The following is a 24,415-nucleotide window of genomic DNA, read 5'->3' on the forward strand; positions in this document are numbered from 1 at the left end:
ATATTATTCCACTCAATTCAATTGCATTGAGAAGACCAGCCTGTAGTAAATCACTGTCAGCAGCAACAATATTGGAGAAAGCTGCCTCTTTTATCCTGGGACATCCCATAGCAGTCCATGTTCCACTTGCAGTGGAAAAACTCTAGAGACAGTGTGCGACCAAAGCTCTATTGCCACAGTGGGTCATGTACATACACAGGTATGAGCTGATCCTCCTAATGGCAGTAACGTCATCTTAAAAGGATGTGACACCTTGAATTCAGCAGGTCTCACACCTCTGCCTGATGATTTGAAGCTCCACTTTGAGTATTGTGTTTGGTTTTGGGCCCCTCACTACACAGAAGGCACTGAGGTGCTGGAGCGTGTCCAGAGTTGGTGAAGGGTCTAGGGAATTAAGTTTATGAGGAGAGCTTGAGGGACCTTGGGCTGTTTGGCTTGGAGAAAAGGAGACTCGGGGTGACCTTATCACTCTCTACAGCTCCCTGAAAGGAGCTTGTACTGAGTTGGGGTTGGTCTGTTTTCCCAGGTAACAAGTGACAGGACGAGAGGAAACAGCCTTAAGTTGCATTAGAGTAGGTTTAGGTTGGATGTTAGGAAAAATTCTTCACTGAAAGGGTGGACAAGTGGTGGAATTAAGTGTTGGAATCACCACCCCTGGAAGTATTCAGTAAACAGGTGGATGAGGCACTCGTGTACATGGGTTACAAAGTTAGTGGTGAACATGGTCATGCTTTGTTAATGGTTTGATGATCTTAGAGGTCTTTTCCAACCATAACAATTCTGTGGTTCTCTGATGGAGAATATCACCTGTATGATGCACATTTTAAATAAACCACAGACTGATTTAACTGATGCTCTCTTACATTACCCAAATCTAGTTCTTTTTGCAGATGTTTTGTCCTCCTACCTGCAAGGACACTGTGGTGAGCCAGGTAAAAGCAATTGAAACTGAGCCACTCTTAGCAAGGATAAGTGCACAGGGAGCAGGATTAGTAGCCTTGGCACATGCAGCATCATGAGAAGAGGGAAACATCTCTGTGAACTCCCAATATGTTTTTGGGGTGTGTCAGGCAGCAGGAATGTTATGGAAAGAATGGGGATTCTTCACATCAGCAGGACAGAGTATCTATCCCTTGGAGAAGAAATATTCAATTTGTCAGCATTAGTACAGTTACCTGTGGTTCTGGATGGTCAGACAGGAAAGCTGCCTTAACAAAAATAAGCCACTGTGTGTGTCCTCTATGACCTCTTGATTGGATGCTTTTACAAACAACCGCTGGAGGCAGTGCTTTGCTGCTGGCAGTGAATTTCACAAAATGCATGTTTATAAGAGCTTTCCTTTTCAAGAGAACTACAGGCCAGCTTGGTGAAAGCACAAGTGTTTCAGTCAAACTTCAGAGCAAAAGCTTCAAATTTGTCATTTAGTGTGGGAAAGAAGGCAGCATTTTTTAAGATAATACCAGGGAACAGTGAGTACCTCTCCCCAGTAAATGACCAGTAGAGGAGTGTAGGAGTACTGAGGTTCCAGGAGGCTGTCAGGCTGCCCTGTTGGAGCTCATTTTCCTTGTTGCTGTCAGTGATTGTTGCTATCAGAATGTTACAGACATATTTGCCACGACTCAGTATAGCGGAGGTCCCTGCAGCAGTTCCATAGCTCAAGAACAGTTGCTACTTGTTCTCTTTAATTATAGGAGTAAGTAAATCCAGATTTATAATTTGTCTACCAAAAAGTGATTTTCAGGGATCACACTGTGATCAGTTCTGAACAAAACCATGGGGTAGTTGCCGTGGGATTTGGCTGAAATGTTCAGAGCAGCATCTGATCTCTGTGGATCGATCCTGTCCTGTAGATATCTGCAGAGATTAGTGTGGGACCCTCTGCTGCCCTGTACTGGCACTGGACACTCAGCACTGATGTAAATCTGGGTGATGCAGGGATTGGTTAAGTAACAGATCAAAAGAGGATCATCAGGGACAGCCAAGCTGCTTAAAAATTGTGTGCTCTTGTGCTGCAAGTACATTCAGCCTCTAGAACATGCCTGTTAATCCCTGTGGGAAGGGTTGTGGTATTTTAGAAAGCACTGTTTGGACAAAGGTTGGAGCTGCAGCAGGGTGCAAGCTATACCTTGAGTACCTTATGTCTTTGAGTGCTGCAGGGAGGAAGAGCACAGGGTGGAAGGGGAGAATCACCTTCTGTCACATGCTGTGGAAAGGACATGGGGCAAACTACAGCATCTCTCACTGTGTGAAATAGATCTTGAAAGCTGGAGAGGGGTAGAAAGAGAAGAGTGCCATATCAGAGATGGAAGAGCTGACCAGTAGGCATTCATTCTTCCCCTGGAAAAAAGACCAGGTACTGCCTCAGAGAGGAACATGAAGAGCTAATAAGTGAATTAGTTTTTGATGTGTGTTTGTACAGCGAGAACAACTGTCAGGTAGAATTACAACCTTTCCACATCCTCCAATTAAGACTGAATATCCTTATGTAAGTTTTTAGTCTTCAAGAGATAACTTTTCCATGCAGGTAACTAGGTGACTAAATTAGTGCTGCGAGGAAAGTTTGAGTAGATGTGCTGTCCCTGTCTTACATGTTCAAGCCTCATTTCTCTCCATGGCTTGTCTAGCAACAGTCACAATTAGCACTGGTTGTTAGCTAAGCTTAGCCTCTTTGCAAGCTTTCCTTCAGTACATCTGATGGAGTTGCTGTATCCCTTTCTCTGGGCAGAACTCAGTCCCCCCTCCCCTCCTGAGAGGTGCCTCTTTGTCTTTGGCCTTGCTCCCCACAGCTCACCCTTAGCTAACCATGCCTGAGTATTTCTGGGGAGGAAGAAACCTGCCTCAGGTAATAAGATTTCTCCCTTCCTACAAGCAGAGGCTCAGAGGGGAAGGGTGGACAGAGATGGGACCACTTAATGTAGTGCTGGAGTGCACAGAGTACAAGAGCTTAGGGTCTGTGCTCTGGGTTTTGGCTGGAATAATGCAGCCATCTGGCAAACGAGTGTGCAGAACTTCCCTGCACACCCAGCTTCCTGACTTCTGCTCTGTACCAGGAGGGACCAGAACATGAAGGGCAGAGCAGCAGGGTTGCAGTCACAGTCCAGGAAACCTTCTGTACAAGCTAAAATTATTGTAGAAGGGAGGACAGGGACATGACAGGGAGGTGAGTGCTTGCTGAGCCCTAAACCTGTCCTGCAGTTTGGCTCTGTACTTCTCTTTTTACTGTTGTTCCATCTCTGGGAGTGTTCTACACTGCTGCTGTACATCACCATAGCAAGAGCAGGTTTTCTCCTTAAAAAATAAATAAAGCAGGTATTCAGAGAGCACAGTGTGTCAGACAGACAGGTAATTGGTAGCAGCCAAATCTGTTCTCCAGAGAGGGTGGCCTGACTCTCATGTCCAGCATGCTGATATCCACAGAAGTCCTGGGAACCAGAGCCTACAGCAAGGCAGCCGTGGAGCACAGAGGGTAACTTGCAAAACATCAGTGTAAATGCTGGTAAAGCCATGTCTGGCTTTGCTCCCTGACACAGAGTTCCTTGCAAGTAGTCTCTATGGGAGTCCTGCTGCAGGCTCCTAGGCAGGAGATGGGAGTGGCTGGCTGTCTCACTGGCACTGGCTGTTCCTTTGAGCAGCAAAAGTAGCTCTTCTCACTTAGCCTCAGGATCCTTCCTAGCTTTTTCCTGGAAGTGCCACTTACCATGCTGAGTCCCCAGGATTTGAGCTTGTCGGGTGGCTGAAGCTGTATGAAACCTCCTGTGGGGCTGCTTCCCAAGTCAGCTCTGTGTGGTACCATGCAAGAGAGGAGTGAGTGATGTCTGCATGGGAACATTTGCCTTAACTAAGTCCAGGATAAGAGTGGATTTAAGTGCTTTGGTTTATAAATAAACAGTGCTGTGGCCAAGGTAGATTTAAACAGAGCTGGCAACAGCGCTGCTTGGGAAGGGATCTCTTTACCACATGGCCTGCTGTTGGACTTCCTGTTGCATGCTAATCCCTTAAGCCTGCTTTAGCTCTGTTAATTTTCCTTCTTTCCTTTTTTCCCCGATGGGCTGTCTCCGTGGCGCGTGAATGCCAGCGTTCCTAGGCCAAGCTTGTGCCTGCGACTGGGCCAAGCATCCAGGCTGCCTTCTGAGCACTGGGTACCATGTGGCAGGGCCCCAGGGATGGTGGTGCCTGAATGTGTCCCATTCTCTCTGTCTTACAGGCTCTGCAGTCTGCGCCTGAAGAAACTCACAGTGCTGAAAGAGCTGGACAAAGAGCTGAGCTCTGTGCTTATCGCTGTGAAGATTCAGGTAGGCTCCTCTCCTTGCTGCTGCCCCATGGCAGCAAGCCAAGCCCATCCTTGTGCCCTCTGTGAAGTGCTGGTCTGCATGTCCCTTGCCTAGTGTCAAACAACCCCTGTGTCTCAGTTAGCATGCTCAGGGAGATTTTGGCAGGTGGGAATGATGCCCCAGGGACAGCGGCAAGATACCTGGTGCTGGCTTGTATCAGGAATTAATTTGGTTAGACACTGGGACAGAATCTGTCATGCCTCCCTGCCTGCCTCTGCCAAGGCCCTCCTCTCAAATTGCTGTTTGGAGTTTGTTATCCTACTGTTCCCTACCCTTTAAGACAGGATCAGTGCTGGATGGTTTCCAGCAGTGCCTTCCATCCAGATCACTCCCTGGGGAGTGAAGGGTGGAAAAGGAAGGATGCAAGGGATCAGCGTCTCTGTGCATAATGTCCTGCTGATGTTTGTACCCTGTCTGATCTCTAATATCCCTTCCCTTTCCCTGTGCATCCCTGCTAGGCCTGGTGCCTCTACTGTGAACCAGGCAGAAGGGAGGGGAGAGGATCTTTGTCACCAAGGGGACAGGAATTTGCCACCATCCTGATATGTGCGATCCCTCCACAGTCTCTGCTGCTTGTGGTGGAGTGATGTGTTCTGGGGGTGCAGGCACATCCTTTCCATGTGCCAAAGGACAGCATGGAAACAAAATGCATCTCGAGTATGCTGTCCTGGCCACAGCTTCCCTGACCCAGCCAGGGTGCTGGTGTCCTTCCTTCGTTCTTGTCAGCTGGCACGAAAGCAGCTGATCCCGTTGAAAGCACCGTGGGGCGGCAGCTCAGCAGCTTTGTGCTCCCACAGAGCTCTTTGTGCTGCACACATTAGGATCTAAATCCTGGATTAATGCTGGAAGCTGCAGTATTAGTGGAGCTCTGTGAGCTGGAGTTTGCCTTCATGGCAGACCTGGTTCACTTGCACTGAAGAAACTGAAAGCAAAATGTATGAAACCTGAGGCAGGGAGTGAGGACAGTGGAGGAGGCTGTGGTCCACACACTATTGGTCAGTGTCCCACTTTGCTGGCACTTCCATCACTGTATGTATGGTCATTCAGGAGAGCTGAAAGCGCTGGAACCCCTGAGACCTGAGCAGCAGAGAGCTGCCTGACTGGGCCTTGGAAATGTGGAAGCAATCCAGGCTGGGCCACAGCTGACAGCAGCACTGACCAGGACCAGGGGGCTGGCAGCCTGCTGGAAGCTGTGGGTCCTACTTGACTGGGAGGGCTGGAGTGCTCCCTGACTTCTCTCCTGCACAGTCAGCCCAAGCTGAAGGTGCTTCTCTGCATTGGGGAACCTTGGGTTGTTGTGCAGCTCACATGTGCTGAGTGTGCATGGCCTCAGCTGCAGCCCTCACACACTACAAATGTGGGACAGTGGAAGAGATTGCACAGTGGGACTCCACCTCTCTCAAACAGACCATCCCCATCCCTGCCACAGGCCAATCTTGCACCTTGGTGGCAAAATAAATTAATAGGCCTCAGCAGTTTGAAGCCACAAAGCCTTCTTGCTGCAGGGCTTCTTTTCCTGTTAGGGAATGGAGGCTGCATCCAGGGATTGAATTTAACCATGGTCACCTCCTCTCTGCATGGCCATGTAGCTGTGGCTGCATGCTGGTGTAGACTTCCTGCAAAGCTGAAGAGAACAAGGAAAATGCTTTTGCCCACATTACCCCGTGGCTCGGCATTCCTTGTGGGAGTGGGCTGAGTTTGTGTGCCTCCCCAGGCTGCTTTCCACCTGCCTGACCAGCTGCCTTGGCAGGGTTTGGGACTGCTGGAAGGCAGATGGAGGCTGTAGGCAGCTTCAGCACAGCGTGCCTACAGAGTGGCCTCAGATGGATCCATTCTCCTGCTCCTCTCCTAGGTAACAGATGAGTCACACTAGTAAGAAACTGTTTGAAGGCTTTCCAGTGAGCATTCCATCTTTTGGATGGAAACAGCTGATGCACATAATTTATAAAGGACCTGCAAATTCCCAAGGGGGAAGCTGGGGACTAGAGGAAAGGAAAGCTGTATTTCTCTCACTTCAGTAGTAGTTCTGTTAGGGTCAGGAAGTTGCTGCTTTGAAGGGCAGATTGAATGGAAATAAAGCTCTGACCCTGCCTGGATGGAGCTGCCACCCAGGCAATTGCTCCAGTGCTGGACACAGTCTGCTTAAAAAATGTGCATGACCCAAAGGACAGTGTAAAGGCTGTCCAAAACTCCTCATGTTTTTCTCACAGTGCACTTCTCACTTAAAGACAGCTTCCAAGGGTACCATGTGCTGCTCCTTCATCTGGAAATGCCACTGTGAAGGGGAACTTTTATGTCTACAGAACTTACTAATTTCCCAGAGGTATTTGAATAGATAATGATCCATGGATTTGGGTGAGATAAAGGCTGAACTCCTATGGAAAAGGGGATTTGCTCTCATTCACTTGAGTGGTTTTTAAACCTTTGTCCCTTGTTATTTGTTTTAACAGACTGGAGCCATCACAGAGCATTTCCTTCTGTGTGTTGTTCAGTGTGGCACTAAGAGATTTGGATGTGCTGGCTCAGCTCCATACAGCTGCAGGTACCTGCCTTGGTATCGCAGCTGATTTTGGCATGAAGGGAAACACAGTGTTCCCTCTCAGCAGAGAGGCTCTAGTTCACAAACACCCTGTCTTGAGCCATGAATAGAGGAAACAGTCAAAGAAAAAGAAGAAAACAAGCCCCAGCACTCCCAGACTGATGCAGATCTTCCTGCATCTGCCTGTGGGATATAGCTGGTGACTCAGGTTCAAGCCTTGGTGCTGCTGTAGAGAGGTGATATTGGCAGTCACTACATAGGAGACAAGAGTGTGTGCTGTGAAATAGGCCAGGTTAAAAAGGTTGTTTGTCTCTTCCAGGCCTGCCCACTGCCCCAACCCTGCTCCCTGAAGGAACTTGGGCTTTTTTGGTCTTTCTTACTGTGCAGAGTTTTCTTTTTATGCCTCAGTCATGCTTTGTTTCTTATCTCTTTGTAGTATTTTTCACTCCTGCCTGAGCAATCCTAGCTAAACCCTAAATTTGTTATTATATTAATGGGCTGTTCTCTCCCAAAATTCGCGTTCAACTTGAGTTTTGGTGTTTTGCTGTCTGCCTAGTCCAGTACTTGTATAGTACTCTCTCATTTTCCAGATGTGGAATGCTGCTCTAGCCTCAACCCTCATAAACCAGACCAATCAGGACAGATTTACACCTGAAATTTGAGTTTGTACCTTGCAAACCAGACCTGGGCATCACATACCTGTGTATTGTAGTGAAAACTCCTTTGTGTTTTCAGTTCTTAGGTACTAAAAACCTGTGACCACCACTTGTCCCTATTGCTTTTGCCTTCCTAGACACTCTTTGTCATCCATTATTTTCACTGTAGCAGTCTGATATTAAGTTTTTCTGTAGGGATACTCAACTGCTCTGCAGAGAAATTGATCTTACCTGACATTACCCGAGACACAGAACAGCTGAGCTATATGAAGTGCTCAGTGTCATGTCCAGTTGAGGTTTGAATTTCTCAAAGGATGGAGAATCCTCAGTATTTCTATGTCCTTGTGCTGTGATAATGCAGCAGCCTTTGTCCCAGTCCTTGCAATTCCACACAGATGTGCACTGGCATTTCACTGAGGGATTGGATTCACCTAGGATTGAGGCTGGTACGTAACTTCCTTAGTGGTAAATGATAGTGAGGCACAGGACAGCAGTGTTTATGAAACCATCATTTCCTGGACACACCACTCAGGATATCCTCACCTTTTCTTTGCCATAAGTTCTTCCCCAAAAATAGCATCTTCAGGAACAGTAATTGCACTTCTACTTGTGTTTTGATGAAAGAATAAATCTTTGGTAGATAATTTCTCTGCAACAAAGAGCAAATTGTGCTAAAGTAAATGGTCACTGTCATTGTGACTGCCTATCATGTGTTATCAGATAAGAGTTCAGGAAGGGTCAGGGTGTTCTTGGCCAGGAAGGCTCACAGATGGTGAAGGGGATGAGCTCCACCTCCTCTCTTCCGTTTTAGGAAGACCTTTTGCAGGAAAGCCTTGCTCCTGGCACAGTCTCTGGGAACAGCATTGCAAACAGCTTTTGGGAGGATCTGTGGGTTGTGCCACCCTGCAGCCAAGAGGACCTGGTGCATGCAGACAGCATTTTTATGCCTCCAAGTCATTCAGTGTCTCTATCAGAAACCAAGACATAGAGATAGTAGAGATAGGGCAGGGGTAAAGGAAAGAGTTGGAGTGGGAACATGATCAGAGTGCCTCTGTTTTACCCTTCTGGTAAAAACATTTCTGTATGTAGAGAGATAAAGAATATTGCCTGAAGAAAAGACTAGGATAGAGTTTTCTGAGACACAAGCTGAGCAAGCAGGGGGACCCCTGTTCTCCTGGACATCCTGACTTGGTCCCAGCAGAGCCGTCCTGCCAGCTGTGCTTAGACAGGGATCTGCACTGGGCCTCTCTGCTTGGGGGAGAGATGTCTCCAGGACCTGGTCCTTTCCTGGCCAGGCAGTGTATTGGGAGCCTTTCCTTTGCCCTGCCTGGCTCCCTCTGGCTCCAGGAGTGTCCCTCTGGCATGGGAGTGGCACTCCAGGTGCAGAGAGCCAGATTAAGCAGAGCAGGTGCTCCCTGGCAGGTGGGCAAGGAGAAGGGCAGCTCAGGGGGTACTGCAGGCTTTTGCAAAGCATTGATAGGCATGTGAAAGGTGGCTCTGCAAGGTGGATCAGAACAGTCAAGGCATCCTGTCTTTCCTTGTGGGCTGAGATCACCATTGTCTTGTGTGTGTGATGCAGTGGGGTCTGTGGTCGAGCTCAGTGTGTGTGTCTGTCAATCTCGTTATAGGGGTCAAAGCGAGTCCTGAGGTCAAATGAATACATCCTCCCACCTGGGGGCCTGATGGAGACCGAGCTGGAGCTGACCTTCTCACTGCAGGTACCTGGTGTTACCTGGTCCCCTGGGCTCCCTTAGCTGGCATTTTCCAGCAAGCACAACCTTAGGGCTAAGTGTGAAAGGCACAGCCTCTGCGGAGGAGCCTGCTGTGGTTGGGCAGCTGCTCCATTGCTCCAGGGATTGTTTTGCTGGGCATTGGGATTTGGAGGATGATGGATAGGTGCAGGTGGCCTTTGAGGGGCACCTCAAAACTCAGCAGGTCTACATCAGCATTGAAGAAGAGTTTTCTACCTGTGTGTCGTGCTGAACATTGCCCTCATGCTGCCATCTTCTGTGTGCTTCCCTTCCCCAGTACCCACACTTCCTCAAGAGAGAGGGCAACAAGCTTCAGATCATGCTGCAGCGGAGGAAGAGGTACAAGAACCGCACCATCCTGGGCTACAAGACCCTGGCAGTGGGAATCATTAACATGGCTGAGGTACAGCGTGCTGGGAGCAGAGGGGAGTCCCATGTGGCCTTCCTGTGCCAGCACTGGGCAGGGCACTGGGCTGGCAGGCAGGGTCTCATTGCTGTGAGTGTTCTGGCTTGTTGGCTGGCTATAGTATAGAGAGGGTGGGCTGCCAGCTGCCATTGTGTCACCCTATCAGGGAGCTTGTCGGTCTGTCTGTCTAGGTCATGCAGCACCCAACGGATGGCGGGCAACTGCTGGGCCTCCACAGCAACATGAAGGATGTGAACATTCGAGTGGCTGAAATCAGCATCTACTCTCTGTCCAGTCAGCCTATCGACCATGAGGATGGGAATGTCCCCTCAGGTCCTAAAATCAAAGCTTCAGGTGTGTTTAGTGCTCAGACCTGCAGGCAGACCTCTGGGACATGGGTAATGGAGTGTGTCCTCCAGCATTGCCAATCCTTTCACTGGAGCCATGACAGGCATCATGCTTAGCTGGGGCATTTGCACTGTCTGCTTTCAGATCGCTCCCCAGACATTGATAACTACTCTGAAGAAGAGGATGACAGCTTCTCCTCAGAGCAGGAAGCAAGTGATGATGCTGTGCAGGGTCAGGTAAGGGTGGCCTGGCAAGATGCCTTATGTCCTGGTCCTGTTTCTGGGGCAAGAGTCAGGCATTGAGGTTCTTGAGCACCCTGAGCCCTCTCATCCCCTTGCAAACATCTGGCATTGTTTCAGAGGGCTGAGCTGTAATACTCCACAGCAAAAAGAACTTTGACAGCAGTGGGCTGCTGTCAAGTCCGTGGTGAGGCAAGGGACTTTGGAGAGCCATAAATCTCATCTGTTTGTCTCTGGAGCTGTCTGTTCTGCAGCAGAAAACCCCTGCTGAGCCCTCTCCATCTTGCACCATGATTTTCTCCCTTCTCCCTGTGATAACAGGTCAGAGACTCCTCACTGTCTGAGAGAGGGGTTTTAGGAAGAAGTAGTTCTGAAAATGGTCAGAGGTGACAGACCCATCCCAGCCCTGTGATGAGATGTGTCACTGCTGTTTGCTGTGCTCTTGTGGTGCCTGTACTCAAGGCCACAGAAAGCCTTGTGGTAGTGTGCTGATAAAGCACAGGGACAAACCCCTGTTCAGGGTTTTGTGGTGGTCTGAGGGTAGCTGAGGTTATTGGGGCAGATTAGAGTGCAGCAACACTGGATGACCAGGGTTTATAAATGTGTATCTCTATGGCAGGTTTATTTCAGAACAACTTGGTTGCAGTGGAATGGAGCTATGTGGCCATTTTGGTTATTATTACCCATAGTAATACAACAGTGTGTATATATATATATATATATATATATATATATATATATATACACTTTTATACAGTATACTTTTATACAACAGTATAAAAGTATAAAGATACCATATAACAGAAAAAGAAGGAAAGAGAGGTAAAGAAACAATAAGAGTAGATACTGGAGAGAAAAGATATCACCAGCTGTGGATTCAGATTTGATTATTGCTTGGTTGAAGTGATGATCGTAGTCTTAATGGGGGAAGCCTGAAACAGAGTTCAGTGGTTGATATGCATTCAGGTTTAGGTGGGAATGCCCAGGTGGCTCCACTGGAGTGGGGACTTCTACACTGTCGAATGTAACACTGTGGATCTGGTGCAGTCGTCAGGTGAAAGGCCTCATGAATGAGTCTGGGGGTGCTTGGGGGTGGTCTTTGATAGTTTGGCACCTTCTAAGACATGAGAGCTCTCTCTCACTTCAGTGTAGTTGAGCCGGTTATGCCCCATCAGAAGGGATGAATACCTTCAGGCCTAAGGGAGGGGGGGATGGGGGAGGAAGTTTTACACCTGAGCCAGTTGTGTAAGGGAGGATATTGGTCTGATGAAAAGCATTATCCCACCCAGCAGGATCTGCTTCTTGTGGCCTCTTCCTTTATCTGGCTCAAAACCCAGCTTGTTGCTAAACTGAAGTCGGTTTGTCATGGTCAGTCTCTGGTGATGGGTCACCCCTCTGCACCTAGGCTGTTCTTAGCAGATCAGAGGCTTCTCCACCACACATCCAAAAATTCTCCTCCTCTTCCTCTTCAGTTTGCTGGGCCTCAGCAAAGCACACCTGCTGCTTTTGCAAATGACCATTTGTTCAAGACATTAACCATTCTCATTTCAGTCTCTCACGAGGGTCCTCCAGATTACCTGTCCCATCATGCTGAGTTAATACAACAGGGGCCCATGTCCCTGGGAGTTGTGCATATTGTTAAGGCTAACCCCTGGAAAAAAGTTTGTTTGTGATTCATGTGCTGTGCTCTCTGAGCTAACTCTGGAGAGGGGAGAGCAGGAGAACAACACATGGGTCCTGAGGAGGCTGTGTCTCCTCTTATCTTGCTGATACATTCTTCCCTGGAGGGGCCTGGGGACAGAAGTGCTGGGAAAGAAGGTCTGAAGGGGAACAGTGCTAAGGAGAGAGAAGGAGCTCCATAGAGAGAGGTACCAGAAAAAGACAAGACTTTGGGGGCAGAGTGGATCAAAGCTTTTCAAAATGGAGGGCAAATGTGGGTCGGGAAAAATTTTAGGAGGTGCTGCTCCATGAACTTATTTGTTCTAATGTACTGTGACTTCTTGCCTGCAGGATCTGTTTGATGAAGAGGATGACTTGAGGAAAACCAAGAAGTCCAGGAGGAAAATGAGCCGAACCACATCAATATCCAGAGTAACATCAGCATTTACAACATGATCAAAGGGATGGAAGGGATTGACTTTCTCCCCTCTCTGAAGGCAGTGAGGGGTGTTGGGAAGGGGAGATGCTGGCACTGGTGCAGAGCAGGGAAGAGAGCCCTTGGCTCTGAGAAACTCCTGCCATTAATGAGCTAGCTTGTTGCTCAGAGCTGTATCCCAGTTCATGGTCTGTACTGTGTTCAGCCTGGCTTTGTATCGCTGGTGATCTGTGTGCAAGAGAGTTTTGACTTGCTGCTGTGACATGGTCTCCTTCCTTTCTTGAGGAAGAGGAGGGTAGGCACAAGGAAAGCTGAACTATTGGCTGCTCCTCTGCATGTCTGCAGAAGGGAGGAGCTGCTCAGCCAGACCCTTGCTCTCCAAACTTCTCATCCCTGTTGCCTTTAGCCCTGCACATCCCTGGCCACCTTCTTCCTGATTTGTTCCCCATCTTTTCTCGCTTGAAGGCAGTATTGTTCAATCAGGTGGTCTGGGGAGAAACAGGAATTAAATGAAGTGCTAATTCAGCCTGTAGCAGAGCAAGTATGAGTCCTTGCATCCTCCCTCTTGCCCAGACCATGGCTTCTTGTGGAGTACAGAGGTAGTCCAAGTCCTACAGCAAACTTAAAGAGAGAGAGAGAGAGAAAAATCATAGCTGACCTTGGACCTCTGGACATCATGTTAGAGAGAATAACCATGGCCTGTATGTTAGCTTGGAATGTGGTTTGATAGTTTTGCTGATCTTTTTTTCTTCCTTTCTTTTTTTTTAGCAACCAAACTTCAAGCAGAAATTTGTGGCTTTGCTGAGGAGGTTCAGAGTGACAGAAGAGGTAAGAAACAGGAAAGCTGCCCCATCTGGTAATGTCTCCTGCAGGTGTGTAGGTGTCAGAGTGCAGGGACATAAGCTCAGGGATGGACCAAATGTGGTGTGAGACATGGCAGGGCCTAGGACATGGCTTTTCCAAAGCCTTCTGTCCCAAGAAAGCAGCTCTGAGCCTTGTGCTCAAATCAAAAAGCACCTTCCTGTTGGGGGAAGGTGCCCAGGGAAGAAGAGTGCTGTCACAGACTGACTCTGCACCAGGAGCTGGCATTGCAGGGGCAATCCTGTCCAGGTAGACTGACTGCAGGCTAACATCAGCCTGTGGATGGCTTCTCTTGGCTGACAGCCCAAGTGTGTAGCACAGCCAGTGAAGGTCCTCCCAGGTGTTCTAACTGCCAGTAAATGTGATGGGTGTCTGAGACTCCTTTGGATGTCATGCTCATGGCACCCTCCTTTGGCCCAATGACAATGTCACTGCATTCTTCCACAGCCTGAGGTGGGAACAGTGCCATGGTGTGCCCCATGACTGGCGGGCAGCTTGTACATGCCTGTTGTGGGATGCAGGGAGCTCCATGTCTCTTCACTGCTCTCTGGCTTGGTCCCACAGGTCCTGGACTCTGACCCTGTAGACCAGACCCAGGAGGTGGAAGAAGACCTGGGCTTGCTCTATGACAGCCTGGAAGAGTGCAACAACAGTGACAGTGGCCCAGAGATGGAGGACAATGAGAGTGTGCACAGCACACCCAAGCCCACCCTGAGGTAAAGGTTGCAGGGAGTCCCTGACCAACAGCACAGCCTATGGGACCTGGAGAAATGGTCTCCAACACCTTCCTGTTGCTTGGGCTAATGCAGGCATTGTCTTGTCTCCACTCCCATTGCCATCTGCTACTGGCACCCCTGGCTCCTCACTTAAAACTGCCCATTAAATCTGATTTCCTTCACATTTAGTCTCGTTTTTCTGCCAACCCAGCATCTGACACTGATCTGTTGGTAGAGCCCTATTTGATCTAAGCCCCAGCTGCTCTCAGCGCTCATATCTTTCTGCCAACAATCATGGTGTTCTCTGGGCTCTCCACACTGAAGCATGCCTGTCTTTTGAGCCCTTTGTGACTGCTTGGACCATCCTTGTGAGATGTGCATGCTGTGTTCCCACCCTGTGTGGAGATGTGACAAGCAGCCAGCAGTGCTGTTCCTCACCCCGTTCCCCAGGCACTGGTGACTTGCTCTGCCAAGAACTGCTGACTTAGCACAGGGATCTCCAGTGGATCATGCAGGGAAAGCAGGCTTTGCTCCCATGTGGTCTGTGCTCACCTGGCCTCTCTGCTCATGGCTCTTGTGCTTTTGTGCTGTCTTTTTGTGAAAAAGTTGTCTTTTATTGTCTTTCTACTTGACTGCATCATAGTGCACTGGGTTTCTTGTAGTCAAGCCAAGCTTACTTGGCATTGTTGTTTCTATAGTTTTATATATAGAATCATAGGAACATAGAATGGCCTGGGTTGGAAGGGACCTGAAGGATCATCTAGTGCCAATCCCCCTCCCATGTAAAAAAAAAATTAAAAAAATACACACACACACACATATATATATAGATATACAATATATATATTAAAAAAATATTATTTGGTTGGTATCCCCACTGAAGGTACTTAGCAGGAGTAGCAGGCATGGTTTGCCACAGGCAAACTGAAATTAAATCTGCTGGATTCTGGAACCAATAGGCCACTTGGGAAAAAAACAGGAACATGATAGAAGTCGTGTTTTCCACAAACCCACAAGTTATTGTGAAGGAGACAGCAGGCACATGGGCAAGCTGCTTAAGTGATCTGCTTGGACTCCAAAAGGAGTTTCACATGGTCTCTCATCAAAGGAGACAAAGGTGCTGTGGGAGAAAAAGGAAGATCTTTCTGTGGTCAGATAATGGTTTATATATAGACTATGTGAAACTGTAAGAAAAGACTATTGAGAGTATTTAAAGGTAAAGACAGACCTCCACCTTGTTTCTGCAAGTGCCTACTTGCAAACATCTGATCACTGGAACACCATTCCAGAGTGAGTACTGGTTTGTGCTGGTGCCCACCATTACAGTCTGCCTGGAGTGTTTGGTGCTATTCCTGGAAGGACAGCCTGTTGGGGTCTGAGCTGTTCTTCATACTGTTCAGAAAGTGTCCCTGGCTTGGTTTGGTCTCTGGTGCCTCAGTTTCTGGCAGTGCTGAATGTGTATCCCTTGAATTCACAAGGGAATACTTCACAAAGTTCTGGGACTGTATTTTTTCTAAGGAGATGTGGAAGCTGCCTGCCAAGGTGTTTCATGTAGACTTTGTGGTTTCCAAGTGCTGTGTAGCCTTCTCAGGGGGTAAATTACAGCTCAGCCTGTAAATCTGAGGTGATCTTCACGTTGGATTTCTTGTCATAGCCTTGCTAGACACTGTAAACATCTCTGTGAAGCAAGGGCACACTAATGGTGTGCAGCCCTTAGCAGTGGGAGGTGGCTGGTGCCCTGGGTTGGGCCAGTGGTGCTGAGAGCTGATCCTTTTGGTCAGCCAGGGGTCACACAGCATCAGTTTGCTCCTGCACTGGGGCAAAAACTGGAGCTGGAACTGAGCCTGTTAGGCAGGACCCCCAGTCAGACCTGTTCATTGAAGGTCAAAGGTGAATGAGCAAATATCTTCATATCTGACCAGGAAAATGGATGGGACAAGGGGGGCTAAATTCATTTAGAGCAGAACGGGGCTGTGCAGAAGGACTGGCTTCACCTAAATCTCAGCATGCTGAGACGTGGGCTCAATCATGCCTGTAGGAGGAGAGCCTTTAAACTGCAGAACAGGAAATTGCAAAAGGGCTCTGTGCTTAATGTGATGTCCTTCAGGGATGAAAGCTTCTGAATTGCAAGTGAGAGAGGGCACAAACAAACACAGCTTTCATGGGGAAGGGGGAGACAGCCTGATATAAATGGAGTGTTGAAAGCCAGAGGAAGTAAAATATAATCTAGACACATCCAGTGTCTAAGAAAAAGGAGGGAATGAAGATCCCTCTTTGTGATGCCAGTGGCATGAAGGGTATGTCACATTCTGGTGGGATTACTTGGGACAGTATAGAGGAGTATGGAAGAGATGCTGATTGAGGGGTGATCTTGGAAAACCTACATGTTTTTCTGGTTTGACTCTTAATTTCTTAATGTAGTCTGTGTGGATTCAGTTTCTGGCTGGGAAAGGCAAGTGTAGAGTAATGACTGTACAGAGTGGTGACAATGCCTGAGATTTTGTAGCAGAGAATGGAGGGGAAGAGAGAGAGGAGATATGTTGGTAAAAGGAGATGTAATTTATAGCAGTGTGTGGCCTGGAGAAAATGTCCCACCAGGGCACTGTTGTGACTCTAAACCTGAAACAACTGGTCACAAAGCCAGTGAGGGGGAAATCAAGCCTTGACTTTTCCCAACCAGTGTGTAAACACTGCTGCTGAAGAGCTGCTCTGTGCAGGAGCCATCATTTATTTACAGAGGTGGAATGTCCTTTCAGGAGCAGTAAAACCTGACACACACTGTTGTGCCTGGCAGTTCAGTGTGCTGTGTACAAATGAGGAATCATGCTAAAAGGAAAATAAAAGGAGCAGGCAGGATGTTCAGAGGAGATATCGGGCAGGAAACTGCAGGTAAATCCTGATGAGAAAAGTAGAAAACAATGGAAAGACACTCTGATAGAGTACTAACAGAAGAACTTCTCTGTGTCTTATGCCTCAGTGGCCATCCCTGGAAACCTGCAATCTCATAGCCCTATCTGCACACTAGGCACATCAGGAGAAACATTTCCTGGGACTTAATGAGCTCATACACAAAGCTTAGAGGGAATCTAGCTCTGATCAAACATTTCCTGGGACTTAATGAGCTCATACACAAAGCTTAGAGGGAATCTAGCTCTGATCTCCTGCAGCAAAGTCACACATTGCAGGTGGATTCTGCTTGCTGTAAAGGTCCTGGGAAAACTGGCAAGTGAGATCCAGTGATAGACTCCACTTGTTTCCTAAAGAATGGTCTTTGAGCAGCCCACAGGCTGTGAAAGGGGTCCTTGACAAAGAAATGATGTGTGGAAAAAGGGTAAGCAAAGGTGGAAGCTCACACTATAGTGGCAGAGACTGTCCTGGCTTCCCCAGGAGAGTTCCTGTGTGAACTATGGTAACTTGAAAAGAGGACCTAGGAGCTGCACTGTGCAACTCCACCAAAACATCAGCCCAGAGACCGAAAACATGGCAAATTTAAGTACTGTGCTACCTGAGGTGTGGTTCTGTGTGCAATACTGAGATCTTCAGAACCTTGGGAAAGGGGAAAGCAGAATGCTGCAGCTGGAAGAGTGCAGCAGCAGCAGGCAGAGGCAAGGAGCAATCCCTGGAAGAGGGGAAGCAGAAGAGAAGGCAGCAGAAGTCTGTGATGGTGCAGAGGAAGCAGAGAGGTTTAGTAGCACGCTGAAATTGTGGTGTTGACAGAGACTATATACTAGTGAGATGGAGCAGAGTGGCAGCTCCTCACCTGCACTTCAGGGGTAGGGAATCACCTGAGGCAGAAAGCCCCAGGAGCCCCTGCCTCCAGCTCCCCGAGGTCACAGGGGGCACTGCTGCCAGGTCTGCTCCTCAGCTGTCACTGTCACCCAGACACTTGGCTCTCTGGCCCTGTGTCCCACTGAGGACCTCTCCACAGAGCTCTGTGCTTGGGACAGGCCAGTGGGGGTGTGCTGGGATCATGGTGACTTTGTTCCTCTCTTATTCCTGCCTTTTTCTCTCCCGTCTGTCTGTCTGTCCGTCCGTTCGTCTGTCTGTTTCTCTGCAGGCGTTTCTTTGAGGGAGTCTCTCATTCTGGTTCCCAGACTGAGATCGGCAGTCTGCACAGCCAGAAAGGGCAGGATCAAGAGTCGGGCAGCCCTGTGAGTTACACCTCCACCACCACCTCCTGCCCCTGTCCCTCCCCAGCTAGCCCAGCACCCCCACAGTGCCCGCGCTCTGAGACCACAGCTCCTGGCAGCGCCTGCCTGGGGCTGCTCCTTTCCTTCTTTCCTCCTCTTTTTCCCAGCACAGGCAGACAGGTAGCGATGGGGGACATCCTCTGGGGCCGGTCCCAGAGATGCCCGACTCCCCTGTGGGAGCTTGTGTTCTGTGAGGCCAGGCATGGGTCACTGGCAGCTGCCCTGCACAGAGTGCTCCATCCTGCTCTGACCCCACTCCCTGTCCCCCAGGGCGAGGCAGACAAGCAGAAGGCAGGACCACAGCGACCACAGGAGGAGCAAGGAACGGAGGTCCCTACAGTGGTGAGTCCAGGCTATGGGATGTGGAGCTCTTTCAAACTCCAGCTTGCTTTCTGGAGTACCAGGGGTGCCCACCAGGCTGGGAGCAGGGCTAGGAAGACAAGTAGATTGTGCTGGAGAGCAGCAATGGTTGAAGGAGTGGTAGGGTCTGCAGGACATGCAGGCCAGCCCTCCCAAGACCCTGCAGCCTTGGCTCTCTGCGAGGGCACCAAGCCTCCGTTGATGATGGGCACCCATGGGTGCAGGGTTGCTCCTTGTTGGAGCTAGGAGAGCAGTGTGTGTGAAGTGACTCTGTGTGGCCCTCAGGAGCTGGTGTCAGAGGACTCGTGTTCCCGGCTGACCCCCACAGAGGCTGCCATGAGGGAGGGCAGCGTGGACAGACTGGTCCTGCTGGGCTCTGGGAGCAAAGCCGAGCTTCCCAGTGCCGTGTCCCCCAGGTAAGGCAGGTCTGTGCCCCCTCCTAGGGCTGAGCGAGCTCACACTGGCTCCCTGAACTGAGTAGGGGTTGGTGGAGATGAGATTTCCTCAGCAGTTTTGCCTCTTCTGCTTCTTCACAGCAAGGCAGAGAGCAAGCAGCTGTGGCGTCCCCGCAGCACCTCCGTGAAGGACCGGCAGAGCTCAAAGGTACAAGGTGGCCGTGCCAGCAGCCTGGACAGTGAGAGCTCTCCAGACTCGTGGCATAACACCCAGGTGAGCCCACTTGGAGGTTTCTCATTCAGGTCTTCAGCCACGGGCAGTGTCCAAGGTGGCTGACTGGGGTTAACCCTTGTGATGCTGTCACAGGTGCCTCGAAAGTCTGTTTACGATCAGCTGAACCAGATCCTGGTCTCAGACGAGCAGCTTCCCGAGAGCATCGTGCTGGTGAATGTTGCTGAGTGGCAAGGGCAGGTGAGTGGGTGATGTGTGATGGGAGCTGGATGCATGTGGGCAGCTGTAAGCATGGTGGATTCTCCCAATCATAGCAGGGCATCCTAGGGAAACTGGCACAAGCTGTGCCCTCCTCTCCCCCAGTGTGGCCCTTCCTTCAGAGAGACAATGCATTGACAGGGTGCTGAGTCACATACACAAGAGTAAGGTTGTCTCCTCCATCACACAGCATCACTGGATCCTCAAAACATGATGTCCTGATCAGTCCCAGAAAGGCTGGCTAGCAGACTGTGCCTTAGGCCCTCACTGTTTGGTCCTGGCTCCCAGGAACCCTGTGGGTCAGAGCTTTGTTGGATTCCCTGGCAAAGGGCAATCTCCCTGCCTCTGTGGGCATGAGGCCCTGAGAAGCAGCAGAGATATTTCCCACTGAGAGATGGAAGAGTGTCACCTGCCCCTCCCAGGGAGCATTACCTCCATCATCAGAGCAGGGTGAGGACAGGCCCAGTCCCTAACAAATACTTGCCACCCCATACCTGGAGCTCTAAAGCCAGAGTTGAGCAAGGAAATGTACATTTGTGCAAACATGCATTTAGGTAAAACACCTGTGAGACCCCTTCAGGATCCTGCAGCTACAGCTGGCATCCAGAAAGGATGCTGGAAAATTTTGAGGCATAAGAAAGGGTTTAGTGAGAGGCGATGAAGTCTTGACTCAGGCCATGCATTGGCTTGTTCCACTTGTCCTGGATAGGGAAAAAAAGAGTCAGTGCCCACTCCCAAAACCAGCCCCCTTGTCCATTTTGACTGCTTATTTTACCACTGTTGAACTGCATGCAGACACCTGAAGAGACAGAAGGATTTTGGAGTGCCCCAGTGGGAGAGAGCAAGAAGAGGGAATGAGCAGAGGCAGAATGAGCCTAGAGCAGGGCCCTGCTGTGGAATGGCAGAACTTAAATAGAGTGTTCCTGGACCAAACTGCTTATTTCAAAGAACACAGCCTGGTTTTTGGGACAGTTTGCCCTTGCCATGGCACTGCCACAACAGTGACTGCTTGTGCTCAAAGGCGAGAGCAAGGGGCTGCTGGTCCCTAGAGCAGAGCTGGGAGGAGCGGGGATGCTCAGGATGCAGCTGTGAGTCACCTGATGGTTTCAGCCTCCCTGCATGGCACGGGTGGGGACAGGTGTCCCAGCTGTAACCCAGGGGACACGGGGCTCAGGGCAGGCATGCACAGCCATGCTTCCAGGGTGCCTTAACAGAGCTCTCTGCATTGGCAGTACGTGAGCGAGCAGCTCCAGGCGCACAAGCAGTTGGTTGTGTCCACGTGCTCCGTGGCAGACATCCAGGCAGCCTTCAACACCACTGTCTCCCGCATCCAGCGATAGTGAGTACAGCTTGGGCTCAGCCTGGTGGCACTGTATGGGTTCAGAGAAGGGCTGGGTATGGCCCAGGGCTCGTTAGGACCCTTTGGGGCTGTGGACACGTGTACGCCCTGGGGAGAGCGGAGGGTCCCAGTACTGCTTTTGCCCATGGCAGTGCACACCAAGCTGGATATTCTCAGCAATGGGTTTTTGTCAGCTGGCTTGGCAGATCGTGTCCCCTGGGCCACCTGCTGAGCCACTGCACATCCCTCAGGGTCTCCTTTTCCTCTCCCTTTGGCAGCTGTAACTGTAACTCCCATATGCCTCCCCCGGTGAAGGTGGTGGTGGCAGGGGACCAGAGCTACCTGAGTGTTGTCCTCCGTTTCTTTGTGGAGCAACTGGCCAGCAAGACACCCGACTGGCTCAACTACCTTCGCTTCCTGCTTGTACCACTGGGTGAGAGCCATGAGGAGCCCAGCCCCAGGGCTGTCCTTTCCCACATCCCCAGACCCTGCTGTCTGAAGCCAACACTGCCCTTCTCCCCTGCAGGCTCTCACCCTCTGGCCAAGTACCTGGCCTCGGTGGATAACAAATACAGCACTCTCTTCCTGGACACAGCGTGGCGGGAGCTGTTCAGCAGGGCTGAGCCTCCCACCGCAGGTGAGGAGCAGGGCAGGCTGCCATCAGCAGTGCCCTGAGGGCGAGCCCAGCTGCCATCGAGGTCTTCATGGCTCTTTGTGCCCGCAGACACTGTGGACATAGCAGGCCGTGTTGCCCAGTTCATCGCTGGAGCCAGCTTCTCTCACCAGCTCCCCATCTCCGAGGCCATGCTGACCTACAAGCAGAAGAGGTGAGTGTGGCCCCAGGGTGCCTGTCCTCCCTCATGCGGCCCCGGTTTGGGACGTGCCCAGGACAGGAATGAGGGACACGGGACAAGTGAGTGAGGCCCTGCCTTCCAGTGACAAGCAGCACGGTGCTGAGGGGAGCTGGGGTCCCACAGTGAGAGGCCCACAGCACCATTCCCTGCCACCTCCCGGTGTGCTTGGCCCCTCCAGTAGCTGTGACTGTGACAGCCCCAGTGGTGGGGACCAGCTGGGACGGGCTGGGTGGGGCTGCAAGCTGGTACTGTGCTCTCCGGGGGTTGATGCTCGTGTTCCAGCTGCACTCTCACCTCTCCCTTCTCTTGGTTTCTGGCACCCAAGGAAGAGAAGTCTCTATTTTGATTTTTATATCAGGTATTGGCTTGTGCTTGCTGTGCCGCTGCCTGGCCCCTCCCCGCCTTTCCCCATGTGCGTCCATCCCTCTTGCTGTGCAGAGGAGCCGTGACCCCACAGAGGGGCAGGGCTGCCCTCCCGCATGCAAGCCCCTTTCCCAGCACTGGAGGGGACAACTCCTTGCCTCCTTGTGTAGTGTGCCCTGTGCTGCCATGTTGGGGACAGGGGTTCTCAGGGGAGGGAGGGCAGAGATGGTCCTAGTGGATGTGAGCCAGCATTGACCCCTGCGAGTGCAGGGCTGCCTGGGCACAAGGTTTGTAGTCACACAGCAGTTGGTGCTCAGCACACCCAGACCCTGACCAGACTCCCTTCCTTCTGCAGCCCCGACGAGGACTCCTGCCAGAAGTTTGTCCCCTTTGTGGGGGTGAGTGAGTTGAGGGGCCAGCAGGGGCTGAGGGGAGAGGTGCAGTGCACAGTCCTGCTGATGCTGGGTATCCTCTGGTTTCTCCTTGCAGGTGGTGAAGGTGGGCCTGGTGGAGCAGTCTTTCAGTGCCTCCGGTGAGTCCCTGCGAATGCCTAGCTCTCTTTTCCACAGGTGGGAAGCTCTTGTTGGTGTCCCACAAACCCTCAAACCCACACTTTTCCTCCCCAGTGGACTCGGATGATGCCACAGTCTGCGCGCCCTCCTCCCTGCTGAGCTCAACACCAGTGTCCAGTACATCTGTTTCCTATGGCAAGGAGACCATCTGCACCCCGCCACCCTCTCCGTCCGTCTGCAGCAGCATCTCGGGTGCTGGGTAAGGAAATGGGGCAATGGGGGCAGAGGAGCAGGGGCCCCACCTGTGTGCTGCATGTGCTGCTTGTGTTGCCCAGGTCTCCGAGCCCTGGTCTGGAGGTGATGGGCCTGCAGGTGGACTACTGGACAACACAAGGGCTGGACAGGAAGAAGGAGGGTGACAAGCGGGAGACGGGTATCAAGAACACGCTCAAGAGCAACTTCCGCTCACTCCAGGTCAGCCGCATCCCCAGCACAGGGGAGCTGGTGCCCCCCAGCACCATGGCCATGACTGTGGTCACCAAGGAGAAAAACAAGAAAGGTAACCAAGCCCACTCTGGGGTGTTCTCTGCCTCTGGGGCCACAGTTCTTTGTGGAAAGGGTGGGGGGAGCCTGCAGGAGGGCAGGGCTGGGATGTGGCCCAGCAGGGGTCAGTCAATGCACTGGGGCAGGGGCTGCCACGTGGGGACATCCTAACATAGGTTCCTGTCTGGCCTTGGTCCCCAGTGATGTTCCTGAGCAAGAAACCAAAAGAAAAAGACTTGGAACACAAAAGCCAAGTCATTGAAGGGATCACACGCCTCATCTGCACAGCCAAGCACCAGAACACCATGTTGCGAGGTGAGGACAGGTACCAGCCCCTTGGGGCTGTAGTGGGGCAGACCAGGCAGCACAGGCTGGCTGTGGTAGGGCTGTGCCTCACTGCACCCTCTCCTCTCAGTCTCCATAGATGGGGTGGAGTGGAACGATGTGAAGTTTTTCCAGCTGGCAGCACAGTGGCCAACACACGTCAAGTACCTCCCTGTGGGCATCTTCGGCTACTCGAAGAGCGTGTGAGACATTGGGGCATCCCTGGAATGGAGCTGCAGTGGGTTGCAGGAGACAGGGAGATGGACATGCTCTTGTCCCCATCTTCTGCAGACCAGTCCCTGCCTGCTCAGTGGGGGGGATGCTACACCTGCACCCTGTGGGCCAAGACCCGTGAAGGTGAGGCCAGTGAGACCGGGTCCATGCACCCTCCAACACCAGCCAGGACACCATGCCATCTGCCTCCCATGTCCCCCAGCAGCAGCCTGGGACAAGGGTTGGCACCAGCCAGCAGGGCCCCAGGATGGGCTCTGGGCCCTACTCTCCACAGATGCACCTGCCAGGCCAGCCCTGTAGTCCTGCCTGGTCCCAGCTGGGCTGGACCCAGGCAGGTTCCCCAGTGCTGCAGCCAGCCAGACTGCTCTGTGCAGGGGCAGGTGCTGAGCAGGGCCCACCACCCCTGTACCACCCTTGCCAGCCCCACTGCCAGCCTTGCACTGCTGTGCTGGCCCTGCCCTCTGCAGCACAGCCTCAGCAGCTTTTCCAGTCCCCCTGCAGCCCTGCTGCCGAGGCTGTCCTCTTCATCTCCCCATCCCTTCCCAACCAGCCCTACCCCAGGGTGCTGCCAGCTGGAGGTGTGGGGTGAGGGCACCTGAGTTTTTTTTTTACAAGATTCTATTTTTTTTAAATTTATTGTATGGTTACTTTTCGGGATTAATTTTAATAAATTAATGCTGTTACCATTATGGCAGGGTATTTGTGTGTGTGTGCCCTCGTGTCTGAGGGCATGACTCGGAGCAGCTGGGAGAGAATAAATTCGGGCAGGGTGCAGCCACTACCACCACTCCAGCAAGCATTTCTGTCAGGGCTGCTTGAGCACACAGGTGTGGCCTGGCCACACTCCCAGCTGAGCTGCCCAACAGACT

The 24,415-nt window shown here is 51.1% G+C and overlaps 1 protein-coding gene across 6 annotated transcripts in view; it reads left to right on the plus strand.

Annotated features, from left to right (window-relative positions):
- LOC135297579 (phosphofurin acidic cluster sorting protein 1-like) overlaps positions 1 to 24,235 on the plus strand; it is a 54,143-nt gene extending 29,908 nt beyond the window's left edge. For 4 of the 6 annotated variants that reach the window (XM_064415286.1, XM_064415289.1, XM_064415291.1 and 1 more), the window contains exons 2-26: positions 4,205 to 4,292; positions 9,155 to 9,244; positions 9,555 to 9,680; positions 9,875 to 10,037; positions 10,176 to 10,267; positions 12,281 to 12,361; positions 13,134 to 13,193; positions 13,791 to 13,942; positions 18,000 to 18,093; positions 18,403 to 18,474; positions 18,778 to 18,908; positions 19,029 to 19,161; positions 19,255 to 19,359; positions 20,610 to 20,716; positions 20,995 to 21,149; positions 21,243 to 21,353; positions 21,441 to 21,543; positions 21,896 to 21,928; positions 22,289 to 22,331; positions 22,423 to 22,465; positions 22,560 to 22,704; positions 22,781 to 23,004; positions 23,190 to 23,303; positions 23,404 to 23,515; positions 23,604 to 24,235. In XM_064415286.1, coding sequence (XP_064271356.1) covers positions 4,205 to 4,292; positions 9,155 to 9,244; positions 9,555 to 9,680; positions 9,875 to 10,037; positions 10,176 to 10,267; positions 12,281 to 12,361; positions 13,134 to 13,193; positions 13,791 to 13,942; positions 18,000 to 18,093; positions 18,403 to 18,474; positions 18,778 to 18,908; positions 19,029 to 19,161; positions 19,255 to 19,359; positions 20,610 to 20,716; positions 20,995 to 21,149; positions 21,243 to 21,353; positions 21,441 to 21,543; positions 21,896 to 21,928; positions 22,289 to 22,331; positions 22,423 to 22,465; positions 22,560 to 22,704; positions 22,781 to 23,004; positions 23,190 to 23,303; positions 23,404 to 23,515; positions 23,604 to 23,667 — 2,641 coding nt within the window. In that variant the 3' untranslated portion in view covers positions 23,668 to 24,235. Of the gene's footprint in view, positions 1 to 4,204; positions 4,293 to 9,154; positions 9,245 to 9,554; positions 9,681 to 9,874; positions 10,038 to 10,175; positions 10,268 to 12,280; positions 12,362 to 13,133; positions 13,194 to 13,790; positions 13,943 to 17,999; positions 18,094 to 18,402; positions 18,475 to 18,777; positions 18,909 to 19,028; positions 19,162 to 19,254; positions 19,360 to 20,609; positions 20,717 to 20,994; positions 21,150 to 21,242; positions 21,354 to 21,440; positions 21,544 to 21,895; positions 21,929 to 22,288; positions 22,332 to 22,422; positions 22,466 to 22,559; positions 22,705 to 22,780; positions 23,005 to 23,189; positions 23,304 to 23,403 lie in introns of all 6 variants that reach the window. The other 2 variants (XM_064415287.1, XM_064415288.1) reach the window with 2 other exon arrangements.
- Positions 24,236 to 24,415: the final 180 nt, after the last annotated feature.

Source organism: Passer domesticus, chromosome 3 (assembly GCF_036417665.1).
Source record: "Passer domesticus isolate bPasDom1 chromosome 3, bPasDom1.hap1, whole genome shotgun sequence".
Lineage (NCBI taxonomy): Eukaryota > Metazoa > Chordata > Aves > Passeriformes > Passeridae > Passer > Passer domesticus.